General features: G+C 45.3%; 1 protein-coding gene across 7 annotated transcripts in view; it reads right to left on the bottom strand.

The window, feature by feature from the left end:
- Positions 1-25,882, bottom strand: part of LOC100542691 (mitogen-activated protein kinase kinase kinase 3-like) — a 68,003-nt gene that overhangs the window by 36,190 nt on the left and 5,931 nt on the right. For 3 of the 7 annotated variants that reach the window (XM_085226950.1, XM_085226948.1, XM_085226949.1), the window contains exons 2-4: positions 15,491-15,570; positions 8,494-8,565; positions 3,279-3,388 (exon numbers count right to left, since the gene is read on the bottom strand). In XM_085226950.1, the coding sequence (XP_085083076.1) occupies positions 3,279-3,388; positions 8,494-8,565; positions 15,491-15,494 (186 nt within the window). In that variant the 5' untranslated portion in view covers positions 15,495-15,570. Of the gene's footprint in view, positions 1-3,278; positions 3,389-8,493; positions 8,566-15,490; positions 15,571-15,924; positions 15,949-25,882 lie in introns of those variants that run through there. The other 4 variants (XM_085226953.1, XM_085226951.1, XM_085226952.1 and 1 more) reach the window with 2 other exon arrangements.

Here is a 25,882-nt window from a genome sequence, read left to right on the forward strand (position 1 = left end):
AAGGAAACAATGGGAATAAAGAAGTGACAAAAAGAATAATGGAGGAATAATAAAGCAGAGGATGAACTAATAATGTCAAGGTGTTCCGTGTTCCCAGAAAGCAACTCCCTTTTAAAGGCTGCGGCTCACATGCAGAAAGAAAAAGGCATCCATCTTTCACCCACAGGCCAAAAAGGCAGCGTAACATGGTGACCCACAGACCTGACCAGGTTTTGGGAGGCTCAAGCTCAGCCATCTCATCTGCTGCCAACTTCATGGGCAACCTATGCCACAAAACTCCTCCACATCATGTATCAGGTTCTACAGCTCTCATTTCTCCTGTTTTCTGCTACGTAGCATTAGACATTCAGAATCTCAGCCTTAGCCTGAAACTTGTTTGTAAGGAAAGCAAATTAAAAAAAAGAAAGATTTTCATGCAATTTGCCTGAGGAAAAGTTTGTTCTATAAAGAGTCTGAAGCAAAACCACTGATATCTTTGGAAAGTAATATTGCATAGCCCATAGCACCACAGACCAGGCTCTTGTGTGGCCCAGTCCTACCAGCAGCACTGTCCGGCAGGCTCCGGATTTCAGATTTCATCTTCTGTCAAGAGAGCACTTCAGAAGCCCTCCAGGAGCCAGGGATGAGGCAGCGTTTTGGTTGCGTTTCTGTGTGGACCAAAAGACTGCAGCAAGTCACAAAGGGACAGGATAGTTAGGCAACACATTCCTGTCTAAAATGTTTTTCAGCAGAAATTTGGAATGCTGACTGAAGGATTCCCATGCTTCAGTTAACCTTTTTTTCCATAGCAAAATATTGGTTTTTTTGTTTGTTTGTTTTTTGTTTTTTAAGTCTAAGAACTGAACATTCAAACCCAAGTATTACAAAGTGAGCATACTGTTCCAGGGCCTCATGGGAGGCACCTACACTTCCAAGCGAACTGAGCATCCATGTGCCCCATGCCTCACACTCCCTCTCCAAGAAAGGACACAGCGCAACGCATCCTTCAGCCCAACCAGCCAACCTCATCACAGAAAAAATAACAGGAACACCGCATACCAAATGAACAACAAATTACAGGCATGACAACAGCACTTCTAAAGCAATTTTTCCCCTGCCCCCGCCACAATTTCTCTGCTTAGAAAGGAAAAAAGCATAAAAGAGACCCAAACAAGTTGATTAACGTTTCTGAGATTCAAACATGAACCAAGTCCCCACTAATTCCACCTACTATGGCCACCCCCCACCTCGCAGACTAGACTCCCATCGTCCCGCGAGCGAGAATTCTTCCAGCTAGTCAGATTAAATGAAGCAACAACTCAACATATTCCAACGCCCTTCATCCCATGGGGCCTGTTGGTCTGAGTCCTCAGCCCCGGATGCACAAGCGGAATGGGATGCTGACTACTTGTGCCTCCTCCATCACAGAGCTCTGAGTAACTCTGAGTGTGTAGGTAGAGCCGATCTGCTTATGGATAAAAAGAAAAACCAGAAAGGAGGGAAAGCTTCCCTAAGCACCAGTGTTGTAATGTGGAAGAACTGTTTGACTCCTAACATAGTAAAACAAAACGCAGGAGGCAGCTAACAATTCTAAAACTGATTGCAAAGCACAACATGACCCTACTAGCAATTTGTAAGTGAAGGTATGGAAAGGCTGGGCTGTGAATAAAAAGTTCAATTCTATAAAACTCCTGTGGTTAATGATTCAGCCAATGAAAACTATTCTTTTTCTTATTTTGACTCAATAGCTAGTTAGCTGCATCACTGCAGTGTCTAGAGCTAGTTTTCAAGAATGACAGCAGGAATTTTCTCCTGCTGTGAGGAAACAAAAATGTCATTTAAGACAAGTTTAAGAAGTTTTGCTGCCCCGAAAGCATCCTGAAATGGCTCGGGATGGTCCCCACCCACCAACTTGCAGAACATGCTACCCTTGGAGCCAGCCAGGGCTGTGCTGGATTGTGTCTGCTTCGCCTGCAGCTGCACAGAGCCAGCTCCGACTTTCTCCAGTCAGTTCTGCAAACATCTTGGATTTCTTTCAGCATGAGCTGAACATAACTCCAGTGATTCAACTTGGACAGCTGCTACCACCAGGGCACACTCTGAAACAGACATGCTACGTGCGCATGTGCTTTCGTCTGCACGTGTCTGGGAAGTCCAGAAGGATTCTGTGATTTGGGAAGAGGGCTTTTTGCCTCTACATCCCAAGCTTTGTTAGTAGCACAAATGCCATTAAAACACACATGACAACTTTAAATGACAATTTGGTTTCTTCCTTGCTAGGTAACCAGCAATTATGACATTGAGTGCAAGCTTACTCTGAATCACAGCACTAGAAGTAATATTCCAAGTAGATTTACTTGAATGCTTCTTCAGAAGCTTCCTGGTACTCCTAATTATCCTCCCCCCCTTATTTTTTGTTTTCTCCCCTTGGTATTTTGACAACTGAATCTTTTCTTCACACATTTAGTTTGGTAATGTATTCATTCCATACACAAATAGGCCATTAAATTCACTTTAGCTATTATATCAGTGTCAGCAAGTAACTCCTAATCCTGCTCAAGGGACAACTTTTTTGCTCACCAAATCAACTCTGAATGTTCGACACGGCCAAAACGTTTGGTTTTGGGAGCATAAAGATAAACAATAGTAATTAGTGTTTAAACACTTTATATAAGAATGACATTATTCCTCCCAAAAGAGCCTGGGTGTCTACGGCTCGAAGTTGGCAATCCATCTTTCAAATATTTGAAGTAGAATGTGCGCACGATAAATATTATATTTCATCAACACTGTCAGTAGAAAACACTTGACTAATCCAAGTCTTAAAGCTGTAGAGCTTGTAGCAAGTTCAACTAGATTCAGTGCTAAAAGAAAGAAGTACCTTATGGTGGGATTTTGAGCTATACAACAGTTTCAGGCTCTTTTATTACATTTAGGAATTATTTGGGGTATCATTTTTAACCCCTGCTCCTCCATTGCCCCTCTACGATACGGGGATCACTGCAGTTTCTTTGCAGCTCTTCAAAAAGAAGTTCCACAGCTTATATGTTGATAACATTTATTCCTATGTTATGAGCCCACACAACGCTTGCTGACATCATCTTTAACACTCAACTAACATCTACTCTAACATTTAACATCTAACAGAAGTTGGACTACATGATATTTGTATGCCCTTTCCAGCTTGGTGTACTTCATAATTCTATGATTTAAACTCTGCTTTCACAGCCTGGTAAGCACCATTCCTATCTGCCTCTTCAGCCTACTGGAGTTTGGGGCAGACTCAAGCAATACCTTACCTGTTTGCTGGAGTAGACACAGTTTTTATTCCTGTTGTTGTCCAGCAGTCCCCCACATTTGCCCAATGCTGCCAAATCCTTCATAATAGAGTTCAGAGCTTCTTCTTCATCTGCAAAAGAAGGACAGACAACTGAAGCACAGAAGGTAACCTCACCTCTAACAGTGTAAAGCAAAAAATACAGCATCACATATGTAATCATTCCATCCAAATGTGCTGAAAGTCATGATATCCAGCTTTGCCATTAAGAGAGGCCTAAGACTGCACACCACAGTCCCTCCCAGCCCACTGTGTGTATGAAAGTCTCTTCATCAGTAGAGACAAAGATCCTCTGAAGAGCCAAGTTTTCTGCCTATGCCCTTTAGAAGTCATTTAAGGTGGGGCCTGTAGGCTAGAGGTAGGGTTCAGGGGGCTGGATCCAGTTTGTTAGGTTGAAGATGGTGCTCTGTACAACAAACCTTTCCCAAAAAGCTCTTGCAGCAAGTGATGGAGCACAAGCCAGCTCTTCATGCCCTCCTTCCCTCCTCTTCATTAAAGATGCTCAAGAGACATAACTGACTTTCAAAACCAGAGCCAGTGAGAAACCACAGGACAAGACAAGAAACTCACCAGAAGAAGCAACAAATTCAACTATCCAGAACAGAAGAAAGACTGGCAGGACACGTGATATTTCAGATTTCTGCAGTAACCAGTGTTCCAGTGTTATGAACCAGAACAGGTTGCCCAAGGAGGTTGTGGATGCCCCATCCCTGCAGGCATTCAAGGCCAGGCTGGATGTGGCTCTGGGCAGCCTGGTCTACTGGTTGGTGACCCTGCACATAGCAGGGGTTTGGAACTAGATGAGCATTGTGGTCCTTTTCAACCCAGGCCATTCTATGTTTCTTTGATAACCAAAGAGATTTGACAGACCCGTTGGATATGAAATCAATCTCCTCCCTTTTCAACACTTCTCCTTTGATGCACATGGCTTCTGAAATCAGCTATCAACCACTGCATGCAGGGTACCCACCACGGGCACTGAAAGATGTACCAGGAGCTAGGGCAGGGCATGCCTGTAAGGAGGCAGTGAGAACTTGGTCAAAAGGGGCAGCTATTAAAGAGTGAAGCTGTGACAAAAAGAGTTGAAGACTTGTCATGTGTGCTGTGTACCCCGGAGCCATCTCTGGGTTAAGAAATAAAGGGAAAAAAAGAGGGGAAGGATGTCGAAAAGCCAGTGTTTCTTTTAAAGCACAGAAAAACTTTTTCTCTTGTCAACAATACAGAGTATATGATATACTTAATAATATTTATTGTTCTATTAATTATAGGTTTAATGCTTATATGTAAAATATAAGCTTCTCCCCCCTTCCATATTTCCCTGACCCCTGAAAATAACAGAGGTGGCAGGGAGCACAACCTGAAATGCTGCAATAAAACACCAAGAAGATAAAAAGGTTTATTTCCATTCAGCAGCAAAAAGAGGCAGAAAAACACTAAAGAATAAGAATTTTCCCATATTTACTTTTTTTTTTTTTTTTTTTTTTTTTGAATGGTTGTAAAAGGGACCTCTAGGGACAAGCCTGGTTTTCCACACGGATTTTGTAGTAGGAAAAAAACCAACCAAAAATAAATAAATAAATAAAGAAAAAGAAAAAAAAACCCTTTTTTTTTTTGTGGAAGGGGAAAGAGGGAGGGACAAGTTTAAAAAAAAAAAAAAAACACAAAAAGCACACAACCCCCCCACATACACCACCCTGTAGGAATTTTCCACCTAAACTATATCTCTGCAACAGTCCTCGCCTCTTTCTTTTTTCCAATCAGAATGACAACAAAAGTTTCCTGAACTTGCTGAAACAAAATGCAGTCTCCAATGCCACGGGGCAACAGGGCTAAAGCAGGCAGTGGCAGAGCCAGGCTTCTGCTGGCACAACCACACTGCTCACCTCTGCAAGAAGATGCACCTCTGGTTAATGCATCAGTGCCCTGCAGAGATGTTTTAGGACTTACTCAAATCAGCAGTGCCCGTCCTACAGAGGAACACAGCAGGATTTGCTGGAGATCACCATAATAGCTATAATGATATTGATGATAATAGTAGTACTCTAACACACAAGGACATAGGAACAACCAAGTGAGTGTCCCAGCTGCCCCCTCCACACCTCCCAAACACCCAGCAAAGGACCTGACAGCCCCCAAGAGCTGCCCCAAACCCTGCAGGCCACAGACCATGTCCTAAAGAGTTCCAACCACTGGGGATTAAGAGTGCAGAAGAGAGTGACAGCACGAATTACATTTTAGAGAAGATGTCCAGGATGAGCCTATGGCAACAATTAATCCATCACAACAATTGGATACTTATGCAGAGGGGAATCCCATCACTCTGCAAAATGCAAAGGGATTGAGCTTAAAAATGAAAAAAAAGATCTCTCTGGAGATGTACTGAGAATGTCCATGCTCTTACTGCTTATTCCATCACATGAGGCTGAAACAGGAAAGGTTGTTTTCCACCACCAAATCATGAAACATCTGCCTATCACAGCACACTACTTCAGCACAAGCAGAGGGATTACGGCTGAGGGCTCAAGTGCCCAAAACAAAGTGGAAAAAACCCCACAGCGTGCTCGGAGCAGGACACCATTTGCACAATCAGTTGCAAAACCAACTCTTCCCAGTCCTCTTGATGTCAGCTTTGCACAGGGACTGATGCTTTCCAGACGGAGCCTCTTGCCCATCCTTGTTACTGCTCTTGGGGTCTCCCAGCTGACTCCCTGGAAGGGTGGAGAACTCTATTCCGTGGAAACGAGCAGCCAGCTCAGCCAGTTCAGTCAAAATTCAAACCAGCACTGAAGCTCACTGGATAATTAAATCCAAATGCCACTCCCAAGCCGCTACAGCAAAAGGAGCGTCACAGGCTGCTTGCTGATGGCCTGGCTTGGTTCAAGCAAGCAGAGGGTGCGGGATGGATGGCTTTCCCCAAGGAAAAATAGCAGGGAAACAAAGGGAATCCCACCCTGAGGGACACAAAAGATCAGGTTCTCCTGATCTAGCCTTATGAGAAGGCAGCTTGGAGGCTACACAGCAGGCACCCTCCCAGGCTTTGCCGCAGCTCCGGAGCAAAACAACTGCAAGTTGCACAACACCAGTGAAGCATTCTGCAGGGCTCAGATGGACTTGGGGACTCAAGCCACCTTCTGAACTTGCACAGCACAAGCCTTCATCCTGAACAACCTCCCAGCCCAGCTGGCATCATTCTGTATAAACTCACTGTGCAGTGCTGTAGGTTGATGAGATGAAACCCTTGTAAAACAAATCCTTCACTCTACCCAGCACCACGTGTAAACAGGAATATTTCTACCAAGGAAGACCAGGACAAAGAAAAGCTGATTACACAGACAGCAAAAATGAAACGTGAAAATCAACTGTGCTTGACGCTGGACCTTTGACCTCAGCGTCTCTTCTTCCGCCCCTCAGTTCCTCACTGACTTTCAGCCATCTCCCTTAGAGTGAATTCATTTTGTTCTCTGCTTCCCCATTTACACCCCAATTTTGTGCCTTTTAATCAGCCTCCTGTGATGAAACTCAATCAATCACGCCCACCTGATCAAGGACCACAGCCAAAAGGTCTCAATGATTTCCCAAAGGTTTGGCCTGCAGGGAAGTACCGAGAGCTTAGGAGAGGTAAGAAGGGGTCAAACAGGAGCACACTCAGGAAGCAGTGACTACAGAGCTATGATGGACATGGGAAGGTTGACTTTAGACTTTAATAAAAGCCATAGGGTCACAGTGCTGATCCATTTTGGCAGGTTCTTATATTAAACTGGAGTACCTCTTTCTCTAACCAGCTCTGTAAGATGCTAAGACTCACAGGTCCCAGGCACTACCTATGCGAATTTAGAGGACTCAGCACTTGCAAAATCTGCTACGAAGTAAAATCAGAAAGCCACAACATGACACATCTCCTGCAGAGACAAGTTCCTGGTGCTGCTACAGCGCCTCAGTTCTGCTATGCGTGCAGCAGAGAGGAACCTGGAGTTTCGGTCTTAGTACTGCAGCTTTACTGGTGAATAACAACAAAAATAAGCAAAGGAGAAAGAGTGAGCCTGAAGGTCAATAGTGACCACCCAAAACAATTCAGCTGTCAGGAGAGAAAGCAAATGAAGAAGGGACAAAGGAATAATTTAGCTGCGTTCAGATGGTCTAGACAGTGCTGTTATTGTTGGCTTTGCTAATAGGTCATTACTAAGAGGCAGCTTACGGTAGTTCCATGAAGCTTCTTCCATCAACACTGCAAAATAAAAATAAAGCACCAGCTGTACGAAGCACAGAGAACAGCCTGCAGAAGGAAGGCAGAGCCTTGTAAAACAACACAAGTTCTGATTTCGGCCTCTCACTCACCAGGCTCGAGCCTGGGAAAAGTTGGGGAAAAATCCTGGGTGTTGCAGAAGGGGAATGTATTGTTTTGAGTCACCCCTGAGCAAGGCTGGAGCTGTGGCTCTGGGGCTGCACGCTGCCATGCACACTTCTGCATGGATCCAGTGTAAAACCACAGCCGTGACCACTTGTGGTCACTAAAGATCCCACTGTGCTTTACACAGCTGTGGTGTTGATGGCCCAGCCCAGCTCAGCCATCGTGCCCGTGTAAATTCCAGCCATTGCTCGAAGCCATCTCTCAGTAAGGTGATGCAACCACAGGGGATATCCCCAGGCAGAGGGAAGAGTGCTGTGAAGGGTTATAGGGGTCGAACAGAGAATGGGAAGCCTCACAGAAGCACTGTCACACCTTCAGTGGCAGCCCTGTCAAAACACAGGCTTTGAACACATTGTGGAAAAATACTGAAGTGCCACAGAATATAGTGAAAAGAAATACCAAACTGCACGACTATATCATGAGTAGTCTTCACTTTGGTCTGCAAAGGACATCAGCCTTCCATTTTCTCATGTTTTTGGAAAACATTTTTTTTGGAGGGGGGAATAATGACATTTACCAATTACCAAAGAGAACCTTCACCTGAAAGCCAAAACTCAGCACCTCAGCACACTCAGTGCTCTGCAAAGGGCAGCTCCTGCCTGAATGGATGTTCAGCTGAACTGTCAAGATGGGAAGAGATAGGAGCTGCTGTCTATGCCTCGTTTTATGGACAGGACTCTGTGAGAGACAAAAGCCTTTCCAAGACTGCACAAGTCTGCAGACAGAGCTAAATACATTAATAGAAGCTTAAATTTGGTTAGCACTTAACTTGATCCGGCCTTCCTTGATGTATGCAAAGATTCCAGAAATTCACTTAGCAGTCTGCACATGGGGTCCTGACCTGGAATTAAACAGAACGGTCTTTTCCAGGAAGCTCTCCAGAAAGTCTCAGTTTGAAGAGTATTTTGGTAATTCCAAAAACTTCCAAATTTCAAAAACATAACAAATCTCAGCAAACACAAGAGTAGGACACGGCATTCAGAGGTAAAACCACAGTTCCATGGCAGCCCACGCACTACAGCAGAAGTTCACACCTACTGGACCAACAGCAAGTGGGACTGCCCATTGCCTTTATCAGAAGGTCAGAGAACCATAGAATCACAGAAAAGACCTCTAGGATCATCGAGGGCAACTGTCAACACACGACCCACCATGCCATCTGAACACGTCCATCAGTGCCACATCTGCCCTTTTCTTGAAAAGGTGAAGGCTGCATCACTGCTATCTTAATAAGAAAACAGTACAAGCCTATATGAAGAAGGTATCAAAGAACCTTCTTGTGAAGACAAATGCTGCCCTTCCTCCAAAAGCCAGCAGGGAAATTGAGCTCGGATATGAAACTTGCTAAGCTTTCTAGCTTGCAAAGGACTCAGACCATCAGCTTTCTTCAGTGCCTACAAATACCATCAACAGATATGTTCTGCCACCAGGATTCAGGTCATGCAGAAAATACAAACTACTGAGGTATCAAGACAGCAAAGAGCAAGAGGGATCAATTAGTAAGAAAACATCATTACAGTGACTGCTCCAGTCAAAACTAGGAAGCATATCAGCGATCTGATCTGGAAGCACAAGCTCAATGCCATGACTTGGAGCACAACAAAAGCTCCTAAACAAAAGCCCCTAAGCAAGAAAATACAGGACCAGACACTCTCACAGGTAGCTACAAATACTATTTTGCAGCTCATTCTCCATGAATGGGATCTCTGTAAATGACCTGCAGCAAAACAGCCTGCTGCATGCATCCACCCAGTGACACAGATGCAGATTATCTTCTATTTAAACTTAACCCACATGCACAAACCATTTTGCTACTGTCTGGGGCAGCATTTGGTATCTGATGTAGAGAAAAACTATCCACTTACCCTCTCCCAGCCCAGATTGCTATGCACTGTAGCAGACACCATGGAGCATGTTCCTTTTGCAAGTCAGCAGACTCTGGCCGGCAGCTGGATCCTGCTGTCGTTCACTCTCTTGCAACCCCACCCAAGGGATGGCAAGGTCACCCCGTGTTCTCCTCCAGGGCAGGGCACAGCTCAGCAGGTCGAACAGAGCAATTATACAGGAGGAAATGAGGAAAGACCCTTCTGATATGCAGGATTTCTTGGCAGGAGTTTGCTTGCTGACGTCTTCAGCTCGGGAGACACTCACCCAGATTAACACTGTGAGGTGCTGGGTTTTCTTGAAACACTTTTAGCACCATCACTCCTCAATTACAATAAGTTACATAACCTGATCTGTATTGACTGTTATTAACATTCTATCTGACAAACACTTGTTCTTCACACGATGTAGTTGGCATAAAATGCACAATGAAACATCTGTAGGTTTACAGCACTGCCATACTATCTCACAGATGCTCTTCTCAGGGGTAAAATCCATTTTGAGAGTCCCTGCATCCTACTTCCTCTCATAAGCTATCCTTCAGGTGACCCATATTGCACAGGCAACAGGTCACAGAACTTATTTAGATCAAAACCTCTTCTTTTTACATTCCTTTGCAAGAGGGGACAGATGTTGTAGACACTCAAGCTCAGACTGGATGGGGCTTTGGGCACCTGATGGAGCTGTAGGTGCCTCAGTTCACTGCAGTGGAGTTGGACCAGATGGCTTTCATGGATCACTTCCAAGTCAATTCTATGATTCTGTTAACTTAGTCAGGAATGGGCTTAGAGGAAAGGCAGGAATCTGTTTTAAAAAGCTACATTAGTAATCATTTTAAGAGGTTATTAATACAACTGTCTTTCACGTGTATCACTGATTCCAATTACCACAAGGACAGAATCCAACCAGTCCCCAAAATACTCATAAGCCCAAATAAGCAAATCCCTCTAATGCAGCGTTTAGTGTTTGGACTCTCAGCACATTGACAAGAGCCATCAAAAAACAGCAAAAGGGAATGAATCAGCCAATAAACATGGACATCATAATGTATTTCAGGTACATTATGTGAGGTAATGAAGAACTCAACCGTCCTCTGAATTTCCTCAGGGGAAGCAAAGAACTGTAGTGATGCTACAGGGAATTCACTTCAGTCTAGGAGAGGTGAGAATGATGCTCTTAAACACCAAGCAGTTGGAGGCACAGCCACCATGGCTACCCTGGGCTGTAGGGGTCACTTAGGCCTGGACACATCTCCCAGCCATGGAGGACTGAAGGGGACCCCATGGTGCCATCACCACCCACTCTCTATCATCACCCAATCCCTCCCCCAACACCTTCCTCAGCTAATTGCCCCCTGCTACGTTTGCCTCTAAGTGCCTCCCAACTTCTCCGTGGAACAGGGCCGTAACACAAACCTTCCTTGTTAAGCAACTTGACACACACAGGTAGTGCAGCCAGAATGACGAAAGCCCTCACGTAGCACTCGACCAGTGAACAGCTTGTTATCAAAGCCCATAAAGCAATCTAAAGCACAGCAAAGATTAAATAAACCTATCTCTTTTAGCCAAAGAGCAAGCATTTATCCCATGGAGTACCAAAGTGAAACTTAACCCAACCTTGACCGCTCCAGCTGCCAAATGCTTCCTAGCCATGAACTGGCTCCTGCACTGGGCAGCTCCCAGTTGCAGCCCTCAGGAAGACTGGAGGAAGGGACAGGAATGCAGCAGCAAGATTTAGGGCTTTCCTGTAAAGGCACAGAGCTGCTTCAAGATAAACCATGCTAAATCTCTGCCTCTTGGACAAACCAGTTGACCCCCATTTATTATCGCAGATTACTCTCACGAGGCTTCTAGGAGACATGCAAGCAAGGACTCAACAGTTACAGAACCAAAATAACCACATTTTCAGAAATTCTTTTAAGCCCACAGTTCCACTGGGAGGAAAAAAGAAAATTCGGGAGCTGTCTGGTTTTATGGTATGATGCATTTTCTCCTTTAGCATCTGCCTGCAGAACTCCTCACCACTTCAAAGGTCCTGGTTTCTCTCCCTCCATCCACAACTGCCTTTCACAGCTTTTTTTGCTAACCCACTCCCTTGGCTCCAAAGACACCTACTTACCTTTTCCTGTAATGGATTAACATAATTAAACTGAACCTAGGGCAGTTTTTCCAGTCATTTTTCCAGCTTTGCTTAAATTCTGCCGCTTCTGAAGAAGAGCTTATGGACCTAAAAGCCAGCCTGTTTTTTTCCACCTCTATCAGTTTGGTCTAATAAAAGATATTACCTCTCCCCACAACCTGTACATCTCTTGAGCGCACTTGAAAGGAAGAAAATGTTTATCCAGTAAGAAACATGCTTGGCAAGTTATTTCCCCTGACTGCCTCTGATACTTGTGAAGGTTATTTGCAGGCTCATAAAGACCTCTTTCTCTGTCCCAGCTCAGCTACTTCCAGTGCTCAGAGTCACAGCCCTGAGCCTGTAAACTACTCATCTGTTGCTGCTGCAGCAATGGCTGCAGCATCTCAATTACAGCAATGTGGGGCTGAACCTCTACTCCCCAGGTTCCCAGGGACTGGCATGACCTGAAACGGGCTCCAGGGCACAACATCACTAGGAAAGGGAGAAGCATCTTAACTTGGACATCTCTAGAAAATAACAAAGCCTGAGCTGGAAAGCTTGATGTGCCCAAACTGCTGCAATTCAACCTGGTTTTCAAAAAGAAAAAAGTTGGGTAATGAGCAAAAGAAAGTTACAGAGCTCTTGCAACAGGTCCAGAAAAGGGCCACTAAGATGACCAGAGGTCTGGAGTGTGAGCTGGAGGAACTGCTCTGTGCCAGGAGTGAGAGGTGAGACACTGGGACATGTGTTCTCTACTCTGATTTTCTCCCATTAATGAGGTTGAGGAAATCAAAATAAGAGGCATGTGGCAACCCAACAATCACGTTAAAAACAACTTCATTATTCCTCCAACCAGCAGGAATTGCAGTATCCAAGTGCAGGATACTGCACAATTTTGGAAGATCAGCATCCAGCAAGGGGGTCATCTCCATGAAGATGTCTCTCTTGGATCTACGCTCAGTCTTTTCAAACTACTGCATCTCTAGATCTAAGATGTGATGCGCTTGGGAAGCACACATTCAGCTTCTCCACACCTATATTGTGACCATGTGCCTCCCCATACACATCACTTTCTCCTTCAAAAGCCATTTCCAGCTACAAACTACCCTGAAGTTCTCAACACCCTACTTTTTTGTAGAAAGAAAAAATTGAATGCTTCAATATAAATACAACAGTTACATATTTGCCCTGTGGCAATACTGAACAGGAGCCCAAGTGATTGTTCCAACACCAAAGCATGAAGAAAAATGAGAATAATTCTGCCCCAAGCTCTTAGGGTGCGTTCAGTTCCTCTTCCCTCAGAAAATGAGCCCTCTGTCCTATCCTACACAAAGGCCTCCAGGTCCTTCACAGACAGAAGGGAACAGGTATAGATGTTCAGAGATGTGGTTATGGCCATATCTACACAACAGAACCCACAGTTCCAAGGACCCCTAGGCTAGCCCTAAGCTGGCACATGCAGGCATGCTGTGTTGGTCCTGCAAGAGCAAAGCAGCTTGTGTGCAGCACTGAGCTCTGGTGCTGGCTGCTATGTCAGAGGTGCTGCCCACAGAGATGCCACAAGTCCCCACTTCCCATCTTGTGGTCTCTGTGCAAGATCACACAGCCTCCCTACAGTGCGTCCAGGAACAGTGCCACAGTGAACTCTGAGACACTGGGCACACTATAAATAGGATCCAGGGAAGAAAGGCAGACCTGGAAAGGACCTCTAGAGATCAGTTCATCCAACACACCCTCTCTGTGGTTCACCAGAAAGGAATCAATGAAATGATTGCAAGTTCTCTGCTTGTCCCTTGAAAACGTTTCCACATCTCAATACATGGGGGAAACAGCACGCAGACAAGGGGTGGGGTTAGTGGTGATGAGCCCCAATGCTCCAAGCAATGACATTTGGGACCTGGCCTTGAACACCTCCAGGGATGGGGCATCCACAACCTCTCTGGGCAGCTGTTCCAGTACCTCACCACTCTCTCTGTAAAGAACTTCCCTCTGACATCCAACCTAAATCTTCCCTCCCTCAACTTAAAACCATTTCCCCTTGTCCTGCTGTTATCTACTGCTGTTATCTGAAAAAGCAGAATTGCAAATCTACACAAGACTCAGACTGACCTCCGTAAAGCAACTCTGGCTGTCCTGGGAGCAAGGCTTAGCTTTCCTTCTCTTTGAAATAAAATTGCATTGAATAGAAGTGGCTTTCATCTTCAAAATGAAAAATTTCTCCTAGAAAGTTCTGGGGTTTTTCATCAGGGATTTTAAAGTGAAATTTGTCATTCTTTTATACCCAGAACCAGGTCTGGACTTTCTCTTTTTTTTTTTTTTTTTTTTTTTTTTTCCCCCTTCTTTACTTGAGTTTAGATGAGTTCTTTTACCCCCAAATCTCTCTTCTAGTTAATAGAGAGTTAAAACAAGAAAACAAACAACTGAACACAGGAAGGTAAGGGCAGGATGAGGGAAAACCTCCTGTTCTCCTTTCTCCATAGGGAGGACAAACAGCTTAGCTGTGGCTTCACATTTTCCAGTTTTTAAATTGAAATCACCACCAAACTCCGTATCATTCTCCCACCAGCTCTACAGAGTCAAGGGCTAAATTCACTGGGATTGTCCCCCTCCCTCTTTCTTTTCTCTTCCCCCCACCATTTCAATACGCCCTCAAACATTTTGGATGAATGTCTGTAAATTATGCAAATGTAAAAGTGAAGCACCAACCAACATAAAGATTCTTCTGAGGTCTTTGCTTTCTCCTTCCTTGAGGGCCAACAGGTCAGGAAGCCATCCAAGCTCCATGTTTTAATTACATTTTAACAGCTATGTGAGGTAGAAACTGCTGCTGTCCTTCAGCCACCATTCTCTTTTCAAAACTAAAGAAATTAAGCAGAAATCCCTACAATTGCTAGGACTACCACTTGCTGGCAAAATGGTGTACAGACCACTCGGAAGTAGTTTTGAGGACAATATTTACTCTGCAAAGAGCAATGTCATGCTCAAAAATGCATAAAATTCCAGCTGAATCCCAAAACTAGAAGCATACAGCTCTCAGTAAGGCATGTGCCACCAACAAAGCCATTTGAGCAGCAATTAACTCCTAGGATTGGGAAGAATAAGAGTAACATGATAAAGCTGGATGACCAACAGCATAAGAAGCTGAAAGAGCTGGGGGCTCTCGCACTTATCACCTGTTAGTATGGGTCAGTACCTCCAGTCTGATTACTCACAAGCTAAAACAGGAACAGTTTAGCACTTCCCTATGTCTGTTAAGGCAAATTTTCTTTGGCAACTCCAATAAGATTTGAATCACTGTGTTTCTCCAGAGCTACAAATACTCTTCATCTAAATGAAGAAATAACTCTCCCTCAGCACCATAGGAAGGTGCAAATATCACGAGGCTCCATTTGAAAGTGAATCTCAAAATTCCCAGGTTGGAAAAGACCTCCAAGATATCCATTCCAACCATCCACCTACCACCAATATTCGAATGAAGCTTCCTTGGGTGAAGAAATACAGAGTGAAGGTGCTCTGCCTAGAATACAAGGCAACTTGGCAAGAGGCTCCACCTAGAACACAACCCACTGACTACACTGGTGATAAGAGAATTTATCCCATTTCAGCACCACTGGAAAGCAGAAAAAAAAAGTTAAGAAAATATTCTGTGATATTTAACTAGGCCATCTTGGCAATGTCTCCCTCTCTACTGTTATGAGTAGTAAACCCAACCAAAATTAATAGGCTGCAGAGAATTAAGTGCTTCAGGGGAATCCAGTTCTTACCCATCTTTCCATCTACATCAGGCCTCCATTCCACCGGTCCCAGGCACTGGTACCTTATCCTCCACTTTCAAGCATCCACCCTGTAACAACAAACATACAGAGATTACAGATGGATTTTGGCATGGTAATTGGGACAGTGACTGAACACAACCACTCTTCACACAGTACTTCCCCACCATCCTTTGGGCTGGAGGAAGAAGGGGCAAGGAATTGAGACCTGGAATCCATCCTCCTCTGCACAGCCCAAAGGTTATGCACTGAGTACACTACAAACCTGCTACTCTTTCCAAAATATATACATATATATATATATATATATATATATATATATATATACACATAATTAATCTTGGAGTAACAAGCTTATACTTCTGCTACGAGTCTCTTTGTGTAAGAGGACACCAGCTCCTACTTACACCAGTGGAAAAACTCACTTCAGTCTGAACGAAGGCACAACATGCAGACAACAAATGTGAGACTTTGAAGGAATGGCTGCAAGCAGGGATTGAAAGGGTCTTCTGCAACCGCAGTGCCTCAGTGCTGGCAAGCAGGAGGATATTTATCCAACCTATTTTGAGAGAGACAAGCAGGAAGGGAAAACGATAAGACAGTGGTGAAGGCAGAGAAGTGAACGTCACAGAGAACATTGCTCCTTTTGCTGCTGCAGCTTCCTCCTGAGACAGCACCGCTCACACTGAGCTCTACTCTGCCTACTTCCAAGACAAGGATGAGGCAAGGAAGACAGTAACGGGCTCAGATGGTTTAAAGTCTTGAGGAGGTTGGTTCATGCTGAAGTGGACTGAGGGAACAGAAGTGCACCAAAAATCAATGTAAAAGCTCCGGCTGATTGTAACAAGAACAGGAAACAGCTCAAATCCTCACTGCTTTTGCTTCCAAAATTGATGCAACACTTCCAGCAATTGAGCTGCACTCAGGGTTTGCTCCAGGGCCACGTGCAGATAACCTGGATTTAACCCTACATTCCTGAGCCAGCCCAGCTTAACTCTGCCATCATTATCATGGTCAGATTTTTCTAATGGCTTTTTGGAGAACTTTCAGGCCTTTGCAATCTGATTCTATCACAAAAGCACGCGCCTACAGAAACCAAGCAAACAAACATTGGAAAGACAGGTAAATTTCCCATGGGCTGAGCCATGTGCTCTTCTTCATCGTCACTGCCCCAGCGAGCCCCAGAGACCCCACTGAGACACAGTCACACAGTGCAGGAAATCTCACAGATACATGAGATAAAAATGTTTTCTGTTGTCACAGATCTCCTAAATCCTGAGGACAGCCAGCCTTCACATCGGGCTGCAAACACTGTCGATTTCCGTGGCTTTGCAAAAATACATACCAGCAGCTTCCTGTTACAGAAGGACACATTCCTGTTTCTAGTATAAATTCTGCCTTTTTACGACCTCCTTTAGAAAACAGGGAAGCGGGGGGAAAGGAAAAAATCTTTTTCTGCTCCAAAGCACTTTGAAGCAGCGTCCCAATTCTCCTCCCACCAAGATCTCTGACCTCCAGGTGCTGAAGGCCAGGTCAGATGGGGCCCTGGGCAGCCTGATCTGCTATGGGGCAACCAGCTTACAGCAAGGGGTGAAACTAGACGGTCCCTTCCAACCCAACACTGTCAAGATCCCTTCATACCCAAGCCATTCTATGATTCTGTGCTTAGCAGTCAGCTCCCAGGGATGCTGGGGCAATGCAGTGCTTACATTTCAGGTATGACCTGTGCATGCAAGAGACTCGGGCTGCTCCAATCTGCTTGGGAAACTGCCAGAGGAAACCTCCAAATAGATGCTCTCACCTAGAGAGGCTGTGGAGTCTCTCTATAGAGATATTGAAGACCCATCTGGACGCCTACCTGTGCAACCTATTGTAGGGGACTTGCTTTGGTCGGGAAATGGACTCAATGGTCTCTTGAGATCCCTTCCAACCCCTGCAATTCTGTGACCTGGAATAAAAGCAGCTTTGATTTGATTGAGCCAAATTCTTTTCTACTGCTTAAGTGGCTCAACATCACTGCAGCTACATGGGCACAGAGTATGAGTACCCAAATGAGACCTATATTTAAGGCTCCCAGGGAAAGCAGTACCTACTCCCAGCCTGAGCACCACTATGATGTGTTGGTTTGAAGGTGTATGGACACATCACTGTAAAATAATAATAACAAGCCACAGTTGCCCCTGAAATGTGGCTCAGCTGGAAAGCTACTCAAACTAGCATTGCTAAAATTGGGACTTTCCTTGTTTTTTTCAAGCAGCAGGGAACAACATGTTGGGCTCACAGCGTTTAACAAGCAAGAGTCAAGCGGAAAAAATCTCTCCTTTTTAAGAGTTGACCACATTAACTTTCAGCAAGTTTCCGGGAGTCCTGCCAGGGCGCTGGAGTTTTGTATACTACGGAACTGTTAAAAATATTATTGTAAATGTTATTTTCAAAAAGCTTCAGAGGCCAAGGCTGGGGTAGCGTTAAAAACAACAGCAAAGCAAATGAGATTGTTTTAGCTGGGAGAATACAAGCGTAGGCACGCGGATAGCTTGGTCAAACAGCCTGCAGGCTTGGCCAAGAGGGATTCAAACTCAATGAGTGGTTGAAATATCAAAGATTTCCTTGGATTATCATAGTCATAGAACGGCTTGTGTTGGAAGGGATCCCAAAGATCATGTAGCTCCAATCCCTTGCTGCATACAGGACTGGCAACCACTAAATCAGGCACTAGATTAACAAGAATTGTTAGATTTTGGGGACACTTGAGACGTGCCCCATTCATATGGCATCTTCTGCTCATCCGAACCACGCAACACACAGGTGTGGTCAAAAAGACGCCATTCAAGCTTACAATCCTATATTTATTAGCATGCAACAGGGACAGACTTTCTGCAAATGTGTGTAACCAAGGCCCAGGTTTGCAGGTTTATCTTGCAAGTGTCCTTAATGGACAGACTGCATGAGCCAAGAAGAGGAAAAAAAGCCCTTCTAAGTATGCACTCATCAAGCTGCAAAGCAAGGAGTGACACGTGTGCATGCCCACAGCTCACATAAGGAGGAACCCGGTGCTCTGGAATACGCTGCACAAAAGCCAACAAGGAATTTGATACGAACACGTATCAACCAAGGATTTTTCTCCCCATTTTGGAACACAGCAACTTAAAACTGCTTAAGAATCTCTTGCACAACAGTACGTTGTTAGGAGAGGAGATACTCCGCACATTCCTAACAGCCATCATGCAAAATGGAGGATATCTTTCATCATAAGTGACCAAACCAGTGCAGTTGTGCTCAAGAAATCTCTCCTGAGCCATCCTGTTGATTCCAGCAGGTGTAGAACATGAGCTTTAAAACCTGTATGGCAGATAGCTGTTAACTTCCCTGACAGCCTTTTAAGAGTCACTAAGACTTTAAGATCTCTCCTCTATCAACTCCTTCTCGTCCTGCAAATGATTCTGTAAATGCAACAACCCATCCAACATGTTCCAGTAAGCTTTTCTGCTTTCATTTTTCTGCTTTCCAGTAATAATCCCTTTACCAAATTCAGTGGAATGATCAGTAATTTACACTGGTACATAAAAAAAAAAGTGTTGATTTTGCAGAGATCACCAGCTGCCAGAAAACCATAAAATAAGGAAGCAATCACAAGTATTCAGAAGGACTCCTCCATCAGCAAAAAAAAAAAAAAAAAGAAAAAAAAAAAAAAAAAAACATCAAAAAAAGCAGAGAACATCAAGTCAGGATGAATGTATCATCCTGACAGACAGCACTCTCTGTTAATGATCATGGTTTGTTTGCATTCAGAAGAACACCATCTTGTATCATTTCCCCTTATCCAGGGTAAAAATCACATCCTCAGACACATGAAACCTTGCTCCAAAGAGCTGCCAAGCCAGTGTCACATGATGGAGAACCTGACCTGAGAGACCACTGCCTGGGACACACAGTTCTCCCTGAGGATAACAGCAGCTCAGAGCCAACCCTATCACCACAACAAGCTGTGGAGCAAGTAAGAGGAGGCCCACCAATCCCCCAGGTTGGCTGCCAGACCTCATGGCCTATCCTGATTTAAGCATGGAAGCTGCTCTGCCATCCCCCAAGGCAGCCTACTTGCTAACAGACCCACTTTCTCTCATTCCCAGCTTCCCACTGACATCTCAGCTCTCCCACAGTTTGCCCTACCGGCCCTCATATGCCACCATTAGCCTCTACAGGCTGCGATCGATAGGCCTCTCAGCTGGCTGCCCTAACAAGCTGCAGCCTCACCCCTGCAGCCAATCTGCATTTGATTGATCGAAACACAACTTTCTGATCCACAGAGAAGCTGAGGGCTCAGAGTTACTCACTACTTTCTGCTCTCTCAGCAGCTACCTGGTCATTGTAGCCTTGTCTACACCTATGAGGGTGGATAGTGATAGGATAAGGGGGAATGTTTTTTAACTAACACAGGGGAGATTTAGGTTAGATATTAGAAGTTTTTCCACATAGAGGGTGGTGATGTACTGGAACAGGTTGCCCAAGAAGGTTGTGGATGCCCCATCCCTGCAGGCATTCAAGGCCAGGCTGGATGTGGCTCTGGGCAGCCTGGTCTGCTGGTTGGCGACCCTGCACATAGCAGGGGGTTGGAACTAGATGAGCATTGTGGTCCTTTTCAACCCAGGACATTCTATGATTCTATGATTCCTATCAGCAAGAAAACCCATGGCAACATGGCGAGACCAGGACCAGAGGATCAGCCCCATAGAGTCACCTCAAGATCCTTGTCACAGCCCCAGAAAGGTTTGGACGTATCTCTCAGATACACAGTCTGATTTTTGGGTGGTCCTGTGCAAAGCCAGGTGTTGGACTTGATGATTCTTGTGGGTTCCTTCCAACTCCCAATGTTTTATTATTCTCTGATTATTTTCTTGCTCGCGCCACTTCTGTTGCGTAATTCTGAATCTAGATGAGAGCAGGGAAAGCCAAGCTCAACAAGCACTTAGTGGCAAGGGAAGATTAAAATGCATGCTGCGTTTCTGGGTGAAAGGAATGCATTCCTGCATATGGACACTGCCATCTCCAGTTTGTGCACACATCGATGGGGTGGTGATGAGATTATGAAACAGGAACACGTGGGTCAGCTTTCACATAAGTTTTATTCTCCTTGTCCTCCTGACCTACAGTATCACATGAACTCAAGTGTGCTTGCGTTCCTGTGTGTGTGACTGTCCACACATGATACAACGTGAGCCATCAACAGTGCAGGAACCAGAGTAGGTAGTACGTGGCCTTATGTTTGAGCAGCATAATATTTTTATATACATATATATATATATATATATATACACACATATGATATGTATACACAGCATATACATTGGTCCCTTGTAACCCAAACTATTATGTGACTATGTGATTGTGGTTCCTGTGCTGGCTCCCCTTCATTCCCCAAACATAAGTAGGGGTAAAAAAGATAGGAAAACTGAGGAGAGGGCAGGTCATGCCTCTAAATTCAGTTTAGGGCATTGCGCTGCTTGAAGCTGGGCATAACAGCTCACTGACATCAAAAGAGACTTGGGTTGGAAGGGACCTTAAAAACATCTGCTTCCAACCCTGTACACAGGTAGAGACACCTCCCACCAGACCAGGCTGCCTAGGGCCCCATCCAACTTGGCCTTGAACGCTCGTTGGGATGGGGCACCTACAGCTTCTCCTGTGCCAGTGCCTCTCCTATGGCTTCCAGCCTGGTGTGGTGCAAAGGAAAGTCACAGGCAGCACAAGGCACCTTGGAGGAAATATGACCTGAAAACCTTCAGAAGAGAGGAGCCCATCAGCTGCAATAGACCACAGACCAATCCTGGACTGTTAGGGCAGTCACGCAACACCTTCAAATGCAAAGACTGTCAAAGCAGCAGTTGCTCAGCTGCTCCAAAACCAGGTCATTTATTGGACACAGCAGGGAAACAGTCAGCTCCTCTTCCAAGAGAGCCCTGAGAAACATTGAGCAACTCAATATTGATTCCCACGGCCCAGTTTCAGACAGATAGAATTAATTTCCAGGATGGAAAGGAACATATGCCTGCATATCAAAACAAAATACAGGAGCCTTTCCAGCTCTTCAGCTGCATTTCAATGGAAACCAGAAGGCTATCCTGATGGAAAGACTTCAGTTTTCTCATTAACTCTCTCTGCTGAGTATTTAATGCTGCTAATTGATGATGAGAGGTGGTGTCCAGGCATTATGTGCAGTTGCTTTTTAAATCTTTAGACCAAGATTTCTCCAAATCAAATAATAATAAGGCAGACTTTCTCTCTGCACGTGCTGTGCCCTGCTATAAGTCCCCCCTCCTCAGAAGACGTCTGCTGGAGGAAGGGAGGTGAAGCACATCTCAGGGCTCATTTACAAGTGTTGGAAACTTTCCTAGAAAACGTCATCTGCGATACTGTCACTTCCATGCAACATGCCAAGAAAAAGACCATCGGTGCCAGGGACATGGTGTGTGCCATGAAACACCCAGCCCCTACCCTCCTTGGATTTAGGGGAAAACTTCTCCTGATTCAGCATAGCGAGTGGTCCACCAAGGGATGTCCTTTAACACCTACAGAAAACTACACAAAATGCAGCATGGGGTTGGGATATTGACCATAAGGCCAACACGCAGCCCCAGGGGCCCAACATGGGGCCACCTCCAGCAAAAACTTCTCACCAGTGGTGAAGCAAGCTTGGCTGCTCACCTGTTTCACACAACACTCCTGGTTTCCAATCCCAAATGTTGATCTCACATCACTGTTGACCAGGAGACGCTCTTGAAAGCAGCAAAGTATCCTAGATGCAAAAGCCAACACAATCCCAACACAGCAAGGCAGCACATGCCTTGATAAGAAATTTCTGCTCCAAACCCCCACCTACATTCAGCATATGCTCCAAATCTTCCCTGAATTAGGTAAGGACAGAATCTGTCCCTTTCTACCTAACATTCAGTGACTGCAATCTGTGAGTTGCTAAGTGCTCTCAGCCACAAATGAAACTGGGGTGTGTGAAATAAAAAAAACAGAAGTACATATGCATGAGGCTGTGCTATGGTTACATGTTCTGAGGAGCAATAAACGAAGCAGTGCTGATGGTCCCAAAGCTCCGGTCTGAAACTCCAGCACAGATCTGTTTGTCATAGCAATAGCATTTCCACCTGCACCTTTCTGATGTCTCCTCCGGGAGCCTTCACTCAACGCCATCATAGACCACAGCAAGTAGAGCCTGGGCCAGCTGTGCAGATGTCTAGCTGGCTGACCTCTCCTTACCAAAAAGATTCTATTTTTTTTCCTATTATTATTAGTTTTCAAACCACCTACTCCATCATAAACATCAAGCAAAATTAGCTTAGCCCTAGAACATTCCAAAAAAGATGGGCTGACGCCTGCAGAAACCAAGCTGCAGCAAGTCAACGGAAGGCTCGATGGCATGCAAAGAATGCTGAGTCTCATTTACTATCAAATCCTCCTGCTGCAAGCAACTCGTGCACATGCAAGTGGAGTCACGTGTGCACGGAATCCCACACCTGCACGGGTTGCTCTATGGTACCTCCAGTAAATGAGTCCCATCTGCTTGACAGCCCATTCATAAATACACCCCAGGGAAAAAACCACGCGCCAGCAGGGAGGTGGACGGTATGATCTCATAGGACCTTTTCCATCTCTTAACTTTTATGCTTAGTCACAGAATAAATATCTCCCATGGTGTGAAGAAACGTGCTGTCTTTGCTCGCCTGCTCGCATTGGGAGAGCACTGCCCTTCGAAGACATCTCCCTTCTTGCTGTTATTTCCTTCATGCTCACAAGACTTGCCCAAGGAGAATTAAGCAAGGAGGACTCGCATGTGGTCTTTCAGCTTCAGTGAGCTCCAAGGCACCCAAGTCAGTCCATTAATCTCTCTCCCAGCCACAAGCAGTGCAAGAACCTCATTTCAGAACTACTGGAGAACCTGTGCGTCTCTGAGCACTCAAGCACAGAAAAGGGGACAATATAAGGAACCAAAGGGTTTGGGGAGCCACGCAACCTACATCTCCTCTTGCAACTGGATGGGCGTCAATGGACAACGAAGCAATGCTCGCCAGTCACAACACTGAAAAGAGGGCTGAAAATAGAAAGTTCTGCTTTGGTTTTTAGTTCAGATGGTGGGCCATGGGCTGACCCTGAGCATTGCAAATTCTCACACGATTTGGTGTTTTTCATTAGTAGCCAGTTTCCTGGAATCACATGATTACATCAGAATCCACACTTCCTTATTTTTGGCTAAAAAGAAGTACTTGCAGATCTCAAAGCTGAAGAAAGAAACGTAAGTCATGAAGTCTGGAATGTTTAAACTAAAAGGAAAAAAACTGTAAGTTCACTCTTTTAAACTTCATTATTTCTTTTTTGGAGGAAGGAATGGGATTTAGGACTCCTTCCCCTCTGTTATACCCTGGAAATCTTACACTGGGGGGAATGACTTAACCTGGGTGGGCTTCAACACCCACACCTGTAATTTACAGATGAGAAAGCACAGCTTTCAGAGCAACGCTTTCCCAGAAACCACAAAGCCCTCTGACGCACCTCTCCAGTCAAAAGAACCCTATGCACTGGCGGGCAATCTGAAGGCACAACTGTTCAAAAAACGCAGCAGAACAGCTTGCCAAATCTTGCTTCCACCTCTTTTCTCCAGCATCCAGCAGTGCAAAGCCCTGGAAGCCCAGCAGCACCAGCTCATTGCTGGAATCCTCTGCTCACCAGAACTGCCAGCTCCACAGCTGCTGCTGGGTCTTGCCCTGCATAGCAATAACGCACCTGGTAATCACAGAGTCATAGAATGGCCTGGGTTGAAAAGGACCACAATGCTCATCCAGTTCCAACCCCCTGCTATGTGCAGGGTCGCCAACCAGCAGACCAGGCTGCCCAGAGCCACATCCAGCCTGGCCTTGAATGCCTGCAGGGATGGGGCATCCACAACCTCCTTGGGCAACCTGTTCTGGTGCTTCACCACCCTTTGTATGAAAAACTTCCTCCTCATATCTAACCTAAACCTCCCATCTTGAAGACTAGTCCTGCTGGAAAAGCCTTCTTTAGATCTTACGGAGCCTGGTGCAGCCCTGCTGGGCTCAGTGCTGCCATGTTACAGGCATGTAGGCTACAGCTAATCATGGCATGAAGTCATGAACTTTGTCCCTACATCCACATATCCGCAAGCACTGAGAACAGAAGACTGCAGATCACAGTTATTTCCTTTCCTGCATAGAAATAAATCATTATGATCCAGAAGGCTTCCAGGTACGATGCGCTGCGAAAAGGGAGGTAAGGCGATGCTTCTGATAAAACCAGTGGTCTTTGCCCTTGGTGCCCAAAGCTAGCGAGCTAAACAAGATGCACAGCAGTGGGAAGCAGGGGGAGAGCAAACTCCTCTGAGTTTCTGCATTATCTCACCTTTGAGATTACGAGGAAGCGAGCACAAACCTGTTCAGTCACATTGTTCCCACTCAGCCTTGGCTTTCAGCCAGGCAGTTACTCTGCTGCAATTACACTGCTGCATTCCTGCTGTTCCCAGGACAGATGTGCTGCCCCTGTACAGCCCCAGGGGGGCATTCCCCTCTCTGCATGCTCCTAGGTGCTAAGGTACAACTGCTCCCCCTGACAGGTGTGCAGAGGATGCTGCAAGCTGGGTGCAGTGGTCACCAAGCACTTGGGGACCTCCCATTATCCCACAGCTCCCACTCCCCTCCACCTGATGCTCCCCTTGCACCACTTGGTTCTCAGGGATGCGAGTGTTGCTCCTTATAGAGCAAACAGCCCAAACCAGAAAGTGATTCAAATAATTATTTAATAAAAATAAAATAAAAAGACAGAAGGTTGACCGAACACTAAAACACAACTTGCTAACAGCCAAGGTCAGGCTGGATGGGACTCTGAGCACCTGATGGAGCTGTGCCTATCCCTGTTCACTGCAGGGCAGTTGGACTGGATGACCTTTCAGAGTCCCTTCCAATTCCAATGATTCTATGATTTACATTAGAAGGAAAATGCCACCCCTGATTCTATGTCTGTTTAAGCGGAAAAATACAGCATGCAACCCTGCAGTGTTATTGGTGCCTTTCCCCTTTGTAAGGCAAAACATAACAAAACAGGACATGCCACGAAAACCAAACAGATGTGGAAGTTACAGATCTTTTTCTTTTTCCCCTTCTTTTCAGATGAAATAAGTATCTCATTAAGCAAGCTCAAAAATCCAGCTCACCCATACAAAGAAATGAGTTTGGAAATCCCCAACCCTCCACCTCCACTGCTATTTGCTAAGGAAACCAGATCCTTGGCCCTGGCCAAAAAATGATCTCAGCCATTCTTAAGAGAACCTACAGTGCATTTTCATGAGTCATGGAAAGCAACAACTCGTTG

The sequence above is a fragment of the Meleagris gallopavo genome, chromosome 6 (assembly GCF_905368555.1).
Source record: "Meleagris gallopavo chromosome 6, MGAL_WU_HG_1.1, whole genome shotgun sequence".
Lineage (NCBI taxonomy): Eukaryota > Metazoa > Chordata > Aves > Galliformes > Phasianidae > Meleagris > Meleagris gallopavo.